This window comes from Panthera pardus, unplaced genomic scaffold (genome assembly GCF_024362965.1).
Source record: "Panthera pardus isolate Hobbes unplaced genomic scaffold, ASM2436296v1 HiC_scaffold_13, whole genome shotgun sequence".
NCBI lineage: Eukaryota > Metazoa > Chordata > Mammalia > Carnivora > Felidae > Panthera > Panthera pardus.
In genome coordinates this window covers 110,842,051-110,860,375 of record NW_026526688.1, presented here as the reverse complement: position 1 = coordinate 110,860,375, position 18,325 = coordinate 110,842,051, and the positions used below count along the sequence as shown (strand labels likewise).

At 42.3% G+C, this 18,325-nt stretch overlaps 1 protein-coding gene across 4 annotated transcripts in view; it reads left to right on the top strand.

Moving 5' to 3' along the window:
• ALPK1 (alpha kinase 1) overlaps positions 1 to 18,325 on the top strand; it is a 65,526-nt gene that overhangs the window by 23,228 nt on the left and 23,973 nt on the right. For 3 of the 4 annotated variants that reach the window (XM_019417861.2, XM_019417843.2, XM_019417851.2), the window contains exon 3: positions 12,454 to 12,652. The exons of the other annotated variant lie outside the window; for it this stretch is intronic. In XM_019417861.2, coding sequence (XP_019273406.2) covers positions 12,454 to 12,652 — 199 coding nt within the window. The remainder of the gene's footprint in view (positions 1 to 12,453; positions 12,653 to 18,325) is intronic. 4 annotated transcript variants of the gene reach the window in all.

Here is an 18,325-nt window from a genome sequence, read left to right as displayed (position 1 = left end):
GTTCAGTGGAGTGTTGGGGATGAAAGATATAGCTTTAAGAAAGAATGAGAAATGAGGAAGTAAAGACAGTGAGTTTAGACAACTCTTGAGATTGACTGTAAACAGGGACAGAGACCATGGCATAGGAGCTGGGGAGAGATTGCTGTGGACTGAGTACTTGTATCCCCTCACCTACCCCAAATTCATATGTTGAATTCCTAACCCTCGAGGTGAAGTTATTATGAGGGGAGGCCTATGAGAGGTGACTAAGCCATGAAGGCAGAGCCCTTATGAATGGGATTCATGCCCTTATGAAAGAGGCCCCAGGGAGACACAGGGAAAACATGGCGTCTGTGAACTAGGAAGTAGGGTCTTACCAGACACTGAATCTGCTAGCGCCTTGCTCTTTGACTTCCCCAGAATTGTGAGAAATAAATGTCTGATGTTTATAACAAGGTTTATACCACCCAGTTTATGGCATTTTATGTTATAGCAGCCTGAACTAAGACAAAGATGTACAAAGATATATGATTAAGGGAAATTTTTTTTTAATTTTTTTTTTAACCTTTATTTATTTTCGAGACAGAGAGAGACAGAGCATGAATGGGGGAGGGTCAGAGAGAGAGGGAGACACAGAATCTGAAACAGGCTCCAGGCTCTGAGCCATCAGCACAGACCCTGATGCGGGGCTTGAACTCACGAACCACGAGATCATGACCTGAGCCAAAGTCGGACACTTAACCGACTGAGCCACCCAGGCGCCCCTAAGGGAAAATTTTTTAAGATGAAAGACACTATGTCTGTATGCTGATGAGAATGATCTGGTAGAGACGAGGAAATTAATGATGTGGAAGAGAAAAAGGGTGTTTACAGGAATCGTGTCCTAGAGCAAAGAAGGAGGGATAGAACTGAGTATATAAATGGGAGGTTGGCCTTAACCCTGGCAAAGGGACAGCAGGAGGAAACATGGGTTCCACTGCAAGAGGGTTGATAAATCCGGGTAAGACAATAAGAAAGGTCTCTTCTCATTGACTGTTTTCTCAGTGAAAGAAGAAGCCAGGTTGTCCACAGAAAGCATGACACCTTGAGAAGAGAGCAGAAGGTGTGAGTGTAGCTGGACTGTCAGGCTGTGCTGAGGGCCAACTTCATGTTAAGGTCATAAATTCAAAGTGTTATGGTTGTGTGTTTTTCTCCAGCCACATGCAATTACTTGGGTAGAAGCTCAGGTTAGGCAGAAAAGTAGATATAATTTGGGGATTGTAAGTAGCAACAAATAACACTCATTGTCACCTCCTGTGTTCAGAGCCAACTGAAAGATAGATACAAAAGAGCAGCCTTCATTATTCTAAAATGGATAGGAGAATGTAGCTTTAGGTATTCAGACAAGTGAGTTGGTAAAATCTCTACCCCAGACTCATTTTGTTGCTGGCAAGTTCCTTCCCTTATTGTAGAACAGGGAGAAAGATTTTTTTTTTAATTTTTTTAATCTTTATTTATTTTTGACAAAGGCAGAGAGACAGAGAGGGGAGGGACACAGAGAGAGGGAGGCATAGAATCTGAATCTGCTGTTAGCACAGAGCCCAACACAGGGCTTGAACTCACAAGCTGTGGGATCATGACCTGAGCCAAAGTCAGACACCCAACCGACTGAGCCACCCAGGCGCCCTCCCCCTTTTTTTTTTAAATTTTGTTTTAATCTTTATTTATTTTTGACAAAGGCAGAGAGACAGAGAGGGGAGGGACACAGAGAGAGGGAGGCATAGAATCTGAAGGAGGCTCCAGGCTCTGAGCTGTCAGCACAGAGCCCAACACGGGGCTCGAACTCACAAGCTATGGGATCATGACCTGAGCCGAAGTCAGACGCCCAACCGACTGAGCCACCCAGGCGCCCTCCCCCTTTTTTTAAAAATTTTGTTTTAATATTTATTTATTTTTGAGAGAGAGAGAGTACAAGTAGGGGAGGAACAGAGAGAGAGAGGGTGACATTGAATCCGAACGAGGCTCCAGGCTCTGTGCACAGAGCCTGATGTGGGGCTTGAACTCACGAACCACGAGTTCATGACCTGAGCTGAAGTCAGACACTCAACCGTTCAACTGACTGAGCCACCCAGGCACCCCGAACAGGGAGGAAGTTTTGAAGAGAGGGGAGAGGAAAGGTCTGAGCCAGGTATGCCCCCTCCCATCAGATAACTCATTTCACCTTTAGCAAGAGAAGGAATTGAGGGATGAGGAAAGTGGCTAACAGTCAGGCTACCCCAGGGATTTGCAGTTCTGCCTGCACATTGAATCACCTGGGGATATTAAAAGAAATCAATGCCTGCGTACAATTCCCAGAGAGTTCAATTTAACTGGTCTGGGGTGCCATCTAGACATCTGAACTTTTTAAGGTTCCCCTAAGAGATTTTGTTTTTGAGAGAGAGTGCAAGAGGAGAGGGACAGAGAGAGCGGGGGCTCCACACTAACAGCAGTAAGCCTGATGTGGGGACCGAACTCACGAATCCCAAGATCATGACCTGAGCCGAAGTCGAAGGCTCAAGCGACTGAGCCACTCAGGAGCCCCTCCCTTAAGTGATTTTAATGTGAGGCCAACATTTTTCCTTAACAATAAATATAGTTGGAATTGCCAGATTTATGTGACAGAAGCAGAAAGTGACAAAGGCATCAAGAATGGTTTTTTTTTTTTAAGTCATTACTTGGATGCACTGTGGGAATTTAAATTTTTTTAATGTTTATTATTTATTTGAGAGAGAGAGAGAGAGAGAGAGAGTGCAAACAGGGGAGGGGCAAAGAAAGAGGGAGACACAAAATCTGAAGCAGGCTCTAGGCTTTGAGCTGTCACCACAGAGCCCGATGCAGGGCTTGAACTCGCAACCTGTGACATCACGACCTGAGCCAAAGTTGGTGGCTTAAATGATTGAGCCACCCAGGTGCCCCAATGCACCGCAGGAATTTAAAGAGTCAAGCGAGAACATGAGGGGATTGGTTACACAACAATAGTAGGGGTCAACGGATTGTGTGGATGTCCCTGAAGGGTTGCAGAATTGTTGGAGTTGAGCTACTGAGAAAGGCAGTTAGAATAGTAGATAAAGATCAGAGAATCAAATGGTTAAGTTGAGATTCCAACTGGGCTGTTATCAAAATTTTAAGTTCTAGGCTATGACTGACCATGGGAGTCATGAGTATCATAGTCATAGGGACTAAGGCTTGGTGTAGAGCAAGATCACTGGAGATAAAGAAGCTGTGGCAAGAGAGATCAGTGTGCTAAGTGAATCATCGATGTGGATTTTGAAATGACCAGTGGTGACTGGAGTGATAGTGGCCATCACAACCTGGAAGAGACTAAGGCATGCAGATCCCTGGTTCTCAGGGACCATGAGATTCACTAGGATCCTGGGCAAGTGGTCATCTGTTTTGAAACTGCTTTCTTTTTCTTCTAGAAGACAGCCAACTCCATCTATGGTAGATATGAGGGAGAGAGGATGAAAAGCAGGGAAAGATGATTGCAAATGCTGTCTTTAGGTATATAGAGAAAAAGATATGCAACTATTTTGCAAAAAGGACTTGCATGTTCTACTGGTAAAATGAAAGAAGATCAGTGAAATGTTAACCAGCCTTGGGCATAAACCTTAGGAAAGTTCGGTTCTTTTCCTCACATTTCAGCGGGTGGACAAATTTAGAGCATGACATGCTTGGTCTTCCGTCGACCTTGAGTAGTCCAATTGGACAGGTTCTACTCTTACTCTGCTTTCCTTATTGATGTATAACTATGCAGGCATCATCATTTTTCATTTGTTTATTCTGCTAATTCCTCACCTCAGGACATCTTCCCCCACTTTCCCCTGCCTTTTTCCAATCTCCCAATTTGCTATGCAGCAATAATTTCCCTTTCCACTATTCCTGCCAATTGCAATGCCAGATGGCTTCAGTTCTGAGTCCCCTCACCCAGCCCCCTAGAGAACAGCTGCCATTGTCATTGCTGCAAACGCATCATGGCTTTGAACCCATAGCTGGGACCCAAACTTGATGCTCAGCATTGGGAGGGGCTAGCACTAATGCAAGGAACCATGAAAACGGCACACACTTTTCCTTGCTGCTGTTCAGCAAAAGCCCTTAGAAAAAGCTCTTTAGCATTTTTTCAATCATCTGTGTATTGAAATCTCATTGTGGAGTTTAATTCCTTTACCACCTGACTCAGCTTTCTAGCCGTGAAGTTCCCTTTGTGCCATAAACTCAATTAGAACCCCATATTTTCCATTCTGAAAACAGATGTGAAAAAACAACTGTGGGGCTGTTGCACACATGCACGCACACACGCACACACTCATTTGTAAGCCTGTCTCTAGAAATCCAGCACTCTCTTATCTACATCTACATATTTTTATTTAAACATGATCACTCAACAAGAAAAACACAAGTTGGTGGCTATTTGAACAATCTGACAGCCCTTAAGTCAGGCTCTGAAGAAAGATAAAGGAATAGAATTCCTGTTCCTTTTTTTTTTCCTTGAGTTATCCTATGTTGATTCCAACAACTAAAATTCTGCTACTGTGAGATTGTCTAAAAAGATCATATTTTTGAGTGCTCTGTGATGGCAGGTCAGTCATAGGCCTACAAACCCAAACAAAAGAACCCTGAATCAAATTCCATGTAGACCAATATGCATTTCAAAGGCACTGCCCATGTAGGCAGTGGGTTAGGGTTTTTGTGTTGTTTTCTTTTTCTTTCTTTTTTGGGGAGTGGGGGTGGGGGAGGGACTCTCTTTCATGTTAATCTAATTGTGCATAACCCAGGCACATTTTACCATGTAGGGAAACTTTCTCTTTTAGTGTCCTTCCTTGCCACACACTCTGGCCTCCTTTCATTACCCTCCTCCTGAAGTCAGAGTGCTCCCGGGGCGTACATTTGGGGGAGATTCCCAGGATGGTGATGTATTCGGCGTTGCCGCTGAGGAATTTACTATCCCTTCACTTGGCAGCAAATGAAAGTGGGTATTAATTTCTCAGAGTGCTGGTAGAAATGCGAGAGAGGGGCGACAAGAATGATACCCACCTAAATCTGTATGTAGTGCACAGCATGCCGAGGTTTCAAAAGAGGGAGAGAAAAGACAATGGCAAGAAAGAAAAGATTCTCCTGAGTTGACTTCTCTGCATTTTGCATCGTTAGGTTTTGGAGAGAGATGCGAGACGCTCAGCCCCAAACGGAGTTAAATTATGCAGCTGTGGGGATGCCAGGTCCTCCAGAATAGGATGCTTCGTTTAGATTTTCCACAATGCTATTGAAGTGCTTATTTTCCTCCTGAAGAGACACAAACAGATGCAAACTTCTGTAAACACTTTAGAAATGAATTCAGTGAGTTTGGCCTCTCAGCAGTGCTCAATAGCTGACAGAAAAATGTCTAATTAGTGCAAGTGGAAATAATAGGGCCACTTGGATTCCTTCCATCCTCCTCCAAGTCTACTTTTCCAAGGAACTCAAAGGGCCTTTGTCTGGCAGGTCACCCTCTCTCAGGCTTTTGTGCTCCAATCTATTAAGAGTAGAAGGGGGAAAAATAGATTAGGCAATGTTCTCTGCTCAAATATATGGCGTGTTCATGCGGGATGCAGAATGGGGTGTTTGCAGCATCAGTTTACAGGTGCTTGGGGAGGGATTCCTCCATTGGCGACAGCCAAAAGCAACTCGCACGTGCTGCGAAGGCTCCCTTTCAGGAACCCGCTTTCCTTCACCAACTGCCATAAAGCCTGCTCATTTTCCTTTTTTTTTCTCAGTTTCAAGCAACATCACTCCTTAGAGTTGGCGAAGAGAAGAAAGAGATTAAAGGAAATTAGAGGCTTGCTCGTATTCTGAGATGAGCCTTATAGATGTTATACACATGATCGATTATTTCCTTTTCACTCTATTGAAAGTTCTGCTGATGGTTATTTTCAGAGCCTGTCTTTTCTTGTTATTTTGCCATAAGGAGAAAAGGAGTGCATGAACTCACTTCTTTTTCCTATCCCCCCCCCCACACACACACACAGTATTCCCTGTCATTTATTAAGCACCTACCATGTGCCAGGCCCTGTGCTGAGCATTTGACTCACATTTCCTCTAATCCTGATACAGCAGTGAAAATAAACATTATCCACATTTCACAGATGAAGTCTTTGAGACTCCGAGAGGTTAAGTAATTTGCCATTGACAAATAAATGCCAGCTAAGAACAAATTCAGACATCTGTGGTTTCATTTCAGACATTATATATTTTTTAATCTCTAGAAGTTTGATTTGGATCAACTTTCACATCTCCCTTGTATATTTTTAACTCTACCTAATTTTTACTCTACCTTCTGAAACTTACAAAATATAGTTATAATAACTGTCATTTTGAGGTCGGTTTCTATTGATTTATTTTTCTTTGCAGTTTGGGCTTTTTTTTCATGCCTGGCAATTTTTGGCTGGATGCCAGACATTGTAAGTTTTACCACATTGGATGGTGGGTATTTTGCAAGTCCATAAACACTTTTTTTCTTAATTTTTTAAGTTTTATTTATTTGCTTTGACGGAGGGAAAGAGAGAGAGAGCACACGCACAAGCAGAGGAGGGACAGAGAGGGGGGAGAGAGAGAATTCTAAGCAGGCTCCATGTGGTCAGTGGAGAGCCTGATGTGGGGCTCAAACTCAGGAACCCTGAGATCATGACCTGAGCCAAAATCAAGAGTCAGACACTTGACCCGCTGAGCCACCCAGGAGTCCCGCCTGTAAATATTTTCGAGGTTTGTTTTGGGACTCAGTCAAGTTAGGAAATTGCTCTTTTTCAAGCTTGCTTCTAAACTTTCAGAGTAGACCAAGAGCCACTTTACTCTAATTTTAACTCACTATTGAAGTGATGCCCTTCTGAATACCCCATGCCCTGTGGACAACAAGGTTTTCATTTCTGATTGGTGGAAATATAAGACCTACATGAAGCCTGGGGACTGTTTCCTCTAGTCCTTTTAGGTAGCTCTTTCTCCAGCTTGGTGTGGTGCCTTTCCATGAATGAGGTCTCCTGAAAACTTGAAGGACCTTTTCAGATCTCTGGACTTCTTGCTTTGTGCTCCTTTCTCTGTGAACTCTGGCCACCTTGACCTACCCAAACTCCTAGAAACTCCATCTTTCCAACACAGGAAGACCACCTCACAGAAGTTACTACTGGAATTGCAAAGTGTCTTTGCAGCTCAGTGTGAAGAATGTCCAGCTGGAATAATTTCTAGCTAATCACCAAATCATCATTTGCTCTCATGGCACCAACTTTAACTAGAGAATTTCAAAACAGTGACCGTGAAGGCCATCTCCCATAAAGTTTCTTTTCTTTCTTTTACTTTTAAATACATAACAAAAACACTCTTTTCAATTGTTGTGGGGGTTTTTTGTCTCCCCCCCCCCCGTTAGAATTTTCTCATCATAATAAAGGGTATGGTTTCCTCAGAGCTACTGTTTGGGTTCAGTGAGTGATGAGTGTAGCCCTAGCTCCAAAGACCCAGTATCCTATGCCCAGATCAAGCACTGAGCAAAATCACCTTGATCAGACTATAAGGAGAAAGCAGAAGAAAAACTGACCTTTTAGACATTTGAGTTCCTCAAGTGTTGGCCAAGGATATGGAGAAATTGGAACTCTGTTCACTGTTGGTGGGATCGTAAGATGGTGGAATCTCTAAGGAAACCCAGCCTGGAGCTTTCTCAAAAAATTAAAAATAGAGTTACCATATGACCCATAAATCCCACTCCTGGATATAGAGCCACAATAATTGAAAGCATGGTTTTGAAGAGATATTTGTATGCCCATGTCATTAGCAGCACTGTTCACAATAGCCAACAGTTTGAAGCAACCCAAATGTCCATCAACAGATGAATGGATAAACAAGGTCTGGTACATATATACAGTGGAAAAATTCTGCCTTAAAAGGAAGGAAATCTTGTCACATACTATAACATGGATGAACCTTGAGGACATTATGCTAAATGAAGCCAGCCAGACACAAAAGGACAAATACTGTATGATTCCAATTATTTGAAGTACCTAGAATAATCAAATTCATAGATATAGAAAGTAAGGGGAACCTGGGTGGCTCAGTCAGTTGAACTTCTGACTTTGGTTCAGGTCATGATCTTACAGGTTCGTGAGTTTGAGCCCCGCATCAGGCTCCCTGCTGTCAGCATGGACCTTGATTCAGATCATCTGTCCCCCTTTCTCTGCCCCTCCTCTGCCTGCCTCTCTCTCTCTCTCAAAAGTGAATAAACTTAAAAAAAAAAAAAAACTAAAATGGTGGTTACAGGGACTGGGTTGTGACAGGGAAGAGGAGTTGTTTAATCAGTATAGACTTTCATATTCACAAGATGGAAAAGTTCTGGAGATCTATTCCACAACAATGTGGATTAACACTAATGAACTGTACACTTAAAAATGATGAAGATGGTAAATTTCATGTTACGTATTGTTTACCACAATAAAAAAATATTTTTAAAGATGCAGATTTGGGTTCTTGCCTGACCCTGACCCTCTGACTTTATAAATTTGGAAAGTCATGTAACCTCTCAACTTCAGTTTCCTTACCTTACTTAGATTTGATAGTTACTCTAAGTTTAACTGGGCTAATGCACGTGAATGTTTTTCATAAACTGGATAGTGCTACAATGATGGAAACCATTTTTGTCAGAGAGGTAAGGATTGAGAATCACCCTTGGAAAATAGCCTGTCACTAAACATTGCATCCCATGTAGGTAAACAATCACCCTAACGCTGAAGTGGGGCACCTACGAGAAGGGAGAACAGAACTAAACATTGAGCATACACCGAAGTGCAACCTCGAAGACAGGGAACCCACTGTGGCTTGCTGAGTACCCTGCAGGATACATAGTCATGAGCAGGGTTGCAGAAGAGTGCTGCACTTTCCAAGCAGACCTGTAAGGAAGCCTGGAAGCGGAACAGGCTGCCAGTTGTGCAGGGAACAGCTGAGGCTGCAAACTCACGGACTCTATCACATACACCTCGCATAGGAAGGACTCTTGATCAGGGACAGGCCTTACTGAACAGAGTAAGGCATACATAACACCATACATTTTCCTTTCCATTTGATTTACAGTTTCTGCATGTCAAATGACTGACTTGTTCTTGCTTCAAGATTTGTGTTTTTCAGATTGATGATTTACTTGACAATTCTCAATAGAAGTTTTGAGCATTGCAGTTTTAGTTCGGGTTTTGTGTTTGTTTGTTTTTTTTTTTTTTTTGGTTGGAAAGAACAGAGGTTCACTCAAACATATTCACAAAATGGGGTGTACATTATTATGAAAACATAATGGAACAATAAAGGAGGCCTGTAACTCTAAAAATGGCCCTCATGAAAAGGTAAATTTGGATTCAGAGCCATCATTCTTCAATCTTCACTCTGCCATTGCCCATAAATATGACTTAGCTATATTCTATTTTCTGCTTCTTTCTACCCTTCTATATTTCTTAGTTCAGATTTAAAAGTTCATTTTTTCAAGCCAGGCCACAGAGTCGTGGGGCTGGGTACTCTTGGGTTAACTTTGAGCTGGTGCGTGGGTGGGGAAATGGAGTCAAGGGCAAGTAGCAAAATGCATAGCTATTTCAAAGGCAGGGACCCTGGGCAAAGCAGTTTTCCTCAGAAAGGGTTATGATATATCAGGCAATAATTAATGTTGGGATCTTTGAGAGGATCCAGGATTCCTTCCCTCCTGGATTCTGAGCAAGCTGAGAGAGAAAAAAAAAAAAAAAGGTAGGCAGAATCAGGTTAAACATTACTTTTAATTCTGATAAAGACTAAATTGAAAGACATAGCCTCAGGGGCACCTGGGTGGCTCAGTCGGTTAAGCCTCTGACTCTTGGTTTCGGCTCAGGTCACGATCTCATGGTTTTGTGAGTTTGGGCCCCATGTGCTGCCAGCACAGAGCCTGCTTGGGATTCTCTCTCTTCCTCTCTCTCTCTCTCTCACCCCCCCCCCACCCCGTCTCTCTGCCCCTCCCCGACTCGGGCTGTCTCTCTCAAAATAAACAAATAAACTTAAAAAAAAAAGAAAGAAAGATATAGCTTCATATTAGAGTACAAGGGGTCTGCTAGCTGAACCCCTAAATTATGTAGACATCCTCATTCAATCACAGAAATTACTGAGGCAAGCAGAACACCACATAAAGGGTGGCTTTCTAGATTAGACTTATGATATGAAAGAGCAGAGAATCCTGTTTCCCTTAGACACCTGTTCCCAAGGAAACAAAAGAGAGAGAGAGAGAGAGAGAGAGGAAGTAAGCCAGACATGCCCAGTTTCTTCTTCCCAAATTTACCAGATTAGTCATTCCACCTCCCCTGGGGCAGAGTGGGTAAAGAAAGAGGCCAGGTGTGCTACAGTAAGTAAGCTCCCTTCACGTGGAAAAAAAAAAACATCAAAAGAAGACATCGTCCCCCCTAAAATATGGCATCAATACCACAATGAGAGCAGTGATCAATTTTAACAAAAGGATAAATATAAATGCAAATTATCACTTTCCAGACTTCATAAACACAGCGATAGCTTAAAAGCTTTAATGAGTTGAGAGCATCAGCATGAAAATAGAGGGCTTATTGTACTGGTTATTGGTAGGCTTTACCTGATGGATGAATACCTATAAATACAAATGTTATTTTCTATATGCAGTGCTATAGATAAGCACACCAAAACATATATGCCGAAAGCCAAATCACATGAATAAGCACCATAGATAGAATTCTGGAATGGGCCAGATATAAAAGTTTAGAACAGTTTTACTCATAGATATACAAGTATCAAATTACAACTCTGAAAGCACTGTTCCAAGCAGATTTTGAAAAGCAGAGATTATTCTCTCCCAGTTTGAATGTATCCTCTCTTACCTTAAATTTGTTAAAGTAGGGGTGCCTGGGTGGCTCAGTCAGTATCGGCTCAGGTCATGATCCCATGGCTGGTGAGTTCAAGCCCGCATCAGGCTCTGTGCTGACAGCTCAGAGCCTGGAGCCTGCTTTGGATTCTGTGTCTCCCTCTCTCTCTGCCCCTCCCCCACTTACACTCTGTCTCTCTCTCCCTAAAGAATAAATAAACATTTTTTAAAAATTTAAATTTGTTAAAGTAAATCATGCTTCAGACCAGCAACTCTAACAACATTGATGACATATTTGGTATTTATGGCATCACTGCAAGTATCAGATAATTGATGTCCAACTCCTGTTTTCTTAAAATACAGTCGGTGCAACATGGGACTTGAGCATGTGGGATTTAGACCTGGACTTCCTGTGTTCAAATCCTCCCTCTTAGTCAGAGGTCATGCGACCTTGGGCATGTCACTTAACCCCTGTGAGTCTCAGGTTTCCTGCCTGTTAGGATTGTTGTAAAGAGTGAGTGAATTAGTACATGGCATGCACTTCGCACTGTGCCCAGTACCTAGTTTTTATCCAAGAAATGTTAGTACTTTGGATTATGTAGCAGTGCTTCGTGTAGTAACATCATGCTAGGAAAATAAGCAAGGCTTTCAGGGCTTTATATGTGAGTTCACATGCTCAGAAAACACAGCTTGATTTAGTTTAGTAAACGGAGAAAGTACTGCTGGGTGGGAAACTCATTTATGCTAGTAGCTGCAAGGCTTTGAGTGTCTTTAATGTAACACCTCACAAGTCCAAAAGATGATGTTTCCCATAATTCTGCCTCATTTATCTCATTCTTTATGTTACACTTTCATTTCCTGCCTGTTTTCTTCTTTTTCTTGTTGTATTCATTAACTACATATAAATCAAATGTTTAAAATGTTACCTAAAATTTTGTATTTCCTCTTAATTACAATGTAGGCATTAAATGAAGCAGAGTGTGCTGAATTGATGTGGAACCCTCTTCTAGATGTTACCATGACTGAAAGAACCAGCTAGCATAACAATATGTGTAGTGTAATCTCATTTATGAGAGAGAAAAGGAGGGAGAAGAGAAGGGGGGGTGGGGGGGGGGGAGAAAGCAAGGCAAGACAAGGAATCAATTAATGCCTAAACACACATAAAAGGGTAGAAATTTCTAGAAGGATCGCTCTGACACCATTATGAGGAAGAATGCGAATGAGCTTGGGGGCAAGGAGGGTAAAAACTAATGTAAAGAGTCGACTAAGGGGCACTTTTCATTTTTACCTTGTGTTTGAATTTTCTAATAACAGGAAATATGCATTTAGCACTTGTATAATTTTAGAACCGTAGTGGGGGAAATGAAAGAAATATTTTCTGTCCCAGTTGAATTGGATTTTTCCATTTTTCCATTATTCCATTTCCAAAAAATTTATTTTTTTTCTTTTAGTTCGGCCGCCCGAGAAAGTATGTTTCTCCCCCTAGTTCTAGGTTTTCTTGCTCTTGTTTCAACAAAAACACCTAGAGATTAAGCTTGGTGTCACGGCTGCCTTCTTTTTGCGCCGGGCGCGGCTTCTGTCTGGTTCATGACGTCCCGTGGATGTCCCTCCAGGCGTCCTTGAAAGCCTCCATCCTCGCCCGCGACTGCGCCACGGCTGCTGCCATTGTGTTCTTAAGCGACCGGTTCCTGTACGGGCTCGACGTGTCGGGCAAGCTCCTGCAGGTCGCCAAAAGGCTCCACAAGTTGCAGCCGGGAACGCCAATTGCCCCGCAGGTGGTCATTCGCCAAGCCCGACTCTCGGTCAACGCAGGTAGGCCTCCTCCCGCCGGCCCGGGACGTCCAGCCGCGGGCTCGCCTTCCCTCCGGGGCTACTTGACTTCCGCGGGGGAGTGCGGCGGGCACCCGGGCCCGCGGGCCATCTTTTCAAGCTGCGGGCTCTCCCCGCCCCCGGCCCGCGATGCCCTTCCACCCGCCTCTTGCCAGCACAAAGGCCCTGGCATAAAGGGTTTCAGAGCCAAAAGCGGTAGAGAAAATTGTGAAAGGGTGTGGAAAATACTAATTGGAGCTTTTGTCTTCTAACAAATCTGTCCTGCTGCTTTCAAACAGGGGTATCTGAATTGCTATACTTCTGACCAAGAGCCTTTAAAAAGCAGATTAAAATTCTACTATTTTCTCTTAGTTCTCCTGTCTCCTTTCTGCAGGGCCACTTGACTATGCTAACAATAGAGCTGACAAACCCACTGAAGTAATTTGAGGGTTTTTTCCATCCCTGGGAACACCGGTACAGTACCTGATTAGGCCTTAAAGTATCTTTTTTTTTTTCCTTCTGTCACTTTGAATGAAATGAAAAATGAGGCTGACATTCTAACTTAGGATGTAATGTAGAGGGGGATTGGAGGGGAAAGAGACCTGCTATGCATTACAGTGAAGTTTACTTCTATAGAATTTTTGAATTATTTAAGTTACTGATAACCATGAGGTTTAGAAATGTGTAGCCTGCTATTCTCACTTCTAAGAGTGAAAGAATAAAGGACAGAAGTAGAAAGCAAGTTGCCCTTCCCGGACTGGCTCAGTTTTTTAAATTGATTTTAGCTATTGTTGCTGTTTTTAATAAGCCTGGCCTGCAAGGAGTTAAAATATCTTTACTTCACTTCCTTTTAAAACTGATTTTAGCTATTGTTGCTGTTTTTAATAAGCCTGGCCTGCAAGGAGTTAAAATATCTTTACTTCACTTCCTTTGAAAAGGAACTGTACTGACTATACTAAATGGGACAATTGTTGGATGCAGAGAGGCACAGAGATAAAAGGACATGAGAGAAATGGGCTTGTGGAGGTTAACTTTTCAAAAGCCCAAGTTCATTCACTTTCAAGTTCTTGCAGCTGTGTGTAAATTGTGTCCATGTTGGTTACTTTTCTAGAGTAACTGCAGAGACGGAGTGGAACTTAGGAAAACTTCCTTCCTTCCAAAATCCCTGATCTTGGACATTTTACAGTGTTTCGAGTTTATAATGTTTGGGGGATGAGGAAAACCTAGCAACTGATGTTCCTTCTGATGGCATCAGATGGCGATGATGTGTGTGTGTAGCACTCTGTGGGGAGGACAGAATGATGAAGGCCGGGCGTGCACAGGCAGACTTCCATATTGGTTCTTCTCAGTTGGAACTTGGAAGAGTTAATGTGACCTCGTTTCTGGTATACGGAATTGCTATGTTGGGACATGGAAATTGAGGTCAAGTGGTAAGCAGGCCTGTTGATAGCTTTGCTTTACACAGCCAAATCGAACTTTTCACTGGTTCATTTTGTTGTTTCTCTCAGGCTTCCAACTATGATAACAAGTAAGCCTAGATATTGTCATGAACAGTATGCTCCTCTGTTCACATATTGTACACCTTAGATAAAATCCTAGATCTTACTCCCCAACAGTTGGGTTGTCTTTTCCTCAAAGAAACTACCAAAAGAGCCACAAGAACACAAACACAGCCTTGGTTAAGTGAAGACAGTAAAACCTTGGTTTGAGAGCATAATTTGTTCTGGAAATAATGCTTGTAATCCAAAGCACTTGTATATCCAAGCAAATTTCCCCATAAGAAATAATGGAAACTCAGATGATTCATTCCCCAACCCAAACATATTCATATAAAAATGATTACAATACTGGAATAGAATACAAAATAATAAAGAAAATACAAAATATAAAGAAAAACAAATTAACCTGTACTTACTTTGAAAACCTTCATGGCTGGTGTGAGGGAGACTAGAGGAGGGTTACTGTGTAGGATGACTTTCACTATCAGTAACAGAATCACTGCTATCTAGCGGCTCCATGGAATCTTTTTCTTTTGATGCAAATTTAATAAGGAACCTATCCAAGGACACTTGCTTTTGCCTCCTTTTGAGGATTTCGCTGAAATGTGACATCCCACTATTGTTAAACAGATTCATTGTTCACACGGCTACAGCCTTATTCGGGTGGTGCTTTTCTGTAAAATTTTGCACTGCTTCCCATATTTTACACATCTCCCTAATCTCATTTGAGGTGAGGGATTCCTCTGCCTTTTTTTCCTCCTCCTCTGCATACGAGACAAGATACAGACTTCTTATAAAATCTTGAAGTTTTGGCCACTCGCATACCTCATTTGACCTTCTCCACGATTTCCTTCTCAACTTCCACCATAATCATCTCCTTCTTCTTACCACGTTTCTTTTCAAACTTTTTCTGCATGGGAGCCATTGTGTATGCTCGCATGGATGTTGACTACAGCACAGCATTAATAAACTCTTGTCATATACCATATTTAATGTAACTGGCAATAAGGCAGCAGAGGAAAGAGTCTATATCTGCAGGCAGCCTGACCTAGAATGAAGCAAAGCATTCCTAAGCTTACTCTTGTATGGAAAAGCAAAGGACTGTCCATAGGTGCTTTGAAGTGACAAATAATACACTATTGCCAGGTGTGGGCACCTTCCAGCGTTCTGATAAATCACTGATTTCTGCCAAACACTGTGGTCTGAGACCCAGCATCTGACCATGGGAGAAGATCACCCACAGTTCCGCAGAGAGAGAGAAGAACCATTGGCTCAGTTGTGATAATGTGACATTCTACTTGTATTGCAAGACATTGCTCATTTATCAAGTTAAATTTTATTAGAAATGTTTGTTTGTCTTGGGGAACACTCGCAGAGCAGGTTATTTGCAATCTTTTACTGTATTTGTGAATTTCTGCCCTCAAACAACTCTTGAGCCTCCCCCTACACCAGATGTCTCAGAGAGAGAGAGAGACTTAGAGCAGGGGTGGTGTCCTGGTAAAGAAGGTGCCATGGAAAGGGGTCTCCATCCTCAGCACCTGGGACTCTTGGGTCAGAAGAGTGAGATACCTATATGATATTATAAGGAGTAAGGAAGAGGAATAAAGGTAATATGAGGGGACAGCACGGCCCTACTGTTACCCTTCCTGATATCCACCCAAAACACATTCCAAGGGTGGGGGCATTTCAACATGTGGGGTTTCAGAGGCAATGGAGGGCATCGTGAGCCTGCTCAGCTCACTCTTGCCTAAAATTAGGAGGCCAAACCTTTTAAGCCATAATTAGAGATAAAGGTTAAAATTTCCAGTTCCATCAACCTGGAGCAGTAAGCAAGCATAGAATCTTCTCCCATTACATAAATATTGTGAATAATTTTTTTTTTTAAGCGCTGGAAATACAGAAAGTGTTCAAAGTTAAAACAGTAGACTCCTGCTCATGACACTATAGCCGGAGCGGTTTACACTTGGATGTGGTCCTAGGGGAAGGGACTGTCATTTTAATCCTCATGCAAGGACAAGAGACAGCACCTTGGGCCTATGTGAGGAGTGAAATATTTACATAAAGCTGGAATTCTTAAAGGTGTGCACAGCTCTGTGTGGGGACTGAACAGCTCTACCAGCTCTCCCACAGAAGTGGCAAGGAAGCTTGCTCTCTGCCCAAGCTCTGGGTAGAGGCCAAAAAAAATCTCCCCAAACAAATGAAAACCCCAAGACATGAGTGTGCCAAACATGAGTATGGAGTCTGAATTTACCCTACCCATAAGAGAGGGAATCCCCCAAAGTAATTAACAGAAAAAAAAAAACAGTTTAGTACTTACATTTTGGGGGCCCAGCAGAATATCAAGTACAAAACTATGCTCTAGAGAAACATCCACAGTCCAGGAGCATAGGAATTCCACAGGAGACTATTACTTGCTGAAGATGCCCTCGGATTAAACTGTATAAGCAACGAAGGAAATGAAACATGGGAGAGAAGAACAGTGTGTACAATACACAGGAAACATGACACTCCAAAACAAAATATAAAAGTAGGACAACTTAAAAGACTCATATGGCTTCTTTTTTAATTTTTATTTATTTATTTATTTTGAGATAGAGTGTGTGAGTGGGGGAGTGGCAGAAAGGGTGAAAGAATTCCAAGCAGGCTCTGTGCTGGCAGCATGGCCCAACGTGGATCACGCTTGAACACACAAACCGTGAGATCATGATCTGAGCCAAAATCAAGAGTTGGATGCTTAACCAAGTCACCCCTGTGCCCCAAGATTCATATGACTTTAAAAAATCATATGTTTAAAGAATAGAACACAGGGGTGCCTGGGTGGCTCAGTCAGTTAAGTGTCTGACTTCGGCTCAGGTCATGATCTCATGGTTCGTGGGTTTGAGCCCTGCGTCGGGCTCTGTGCTGACAGCTCAGAGCCTGGAACCAGCTTCGGATTCTGTGTCTCCCTTTCTCTCTGTGCCTAGCCTACTCTCACTCTGCCTCCCTCTCTCTCTCTCTCTCTCTCTGTCTCTCTCTCATACTCTCTCTCAAAAAGTAAATAAACAAAAAAAAATAATAAAAAGAACACAACAGGAAAAGAAAAGGATTCACTGTTTTTAAAAAGAACTTAAGAGAACTTTCAGGAAAAAAAAATACAGCAATTAAAATTAAAAATCAGTGTGGTTGTCAGAAAGTTTAGTAATTGGTAGGAAATTGCCTACAAGGCAGGCACAGCATATAAGTTTCTTTTTTTGTAGCTACAGGCTACAAGAGTGCAACCATACAGTGATGGCTAGAAAGAGCCAAAAACCCAGCAGCTCTCCCAGTTGGCGGTGATGCTTCCCGAATTTCAAGTGCTGATAAGGACACCACCTGCCAAACAAGCTGCTTAAACTGAGTGAATTCAATAAAATAGATTATTAGAAAAATGAAAGGAAAAAAAAAAGAGACATAAAACTTTAAGTCCAAAGTATTTGTTATTAGGTTGAAGAGTCACAACATTACTTTGGCAAAAGATAAAAAAAAAAATTTCTAAATGTTCACTCTCCATTTTTCACTTAATCTCATCTCAGACCAACGATAAAAACTCACAAATGGCGGTGCTTCCCAAACTTTGATGAGGCACCTGGAGAGCTTACTGAAAATGCAGATCCTGATTGAGTAGGTCTGTGGCAGGGTCTCAGAGTCTGCGTTTCCAACCAGCTCCCAGACAACACTGATGCTGCTGTTCCCCGAACCTCACTTGACCAGCAAAGGACTATCCAAAGACTCTAAATATGCGCCCACCTGCTCCCGGTGAGTGGTAACAACCTCCCAGTAAAGATCAATTTCCTAGGCCAGTTCTCAGGTGTTCCATCCCCCTAACTGACCTACCTGAAATGTGTTCCTGCAGCAGGTCAAACGGCGGGAGAGAAAATGATGGACCTGGGTGTTATATTTAAGGAAAATCCTGAGAACGAAGCATATAGAGTTAGGTGGATGCAAATATGAAAGCGGCATTTTAAAAACTTGGAGAATTAGAATGTAAAAAACATAATAGGACTTCTGGGAGAATTGACTGGAATCGAAGGAAAAAATGTGTCTTTGAGCAGAAAAGGTGGACCCAACCTTGAGCAAAAAAATTTTTTAATAAAAAATCACCCAGACACAAAACTACAGAAAATCAAACAATGAGTAAATCTTAAAGGAAACAAGAAAA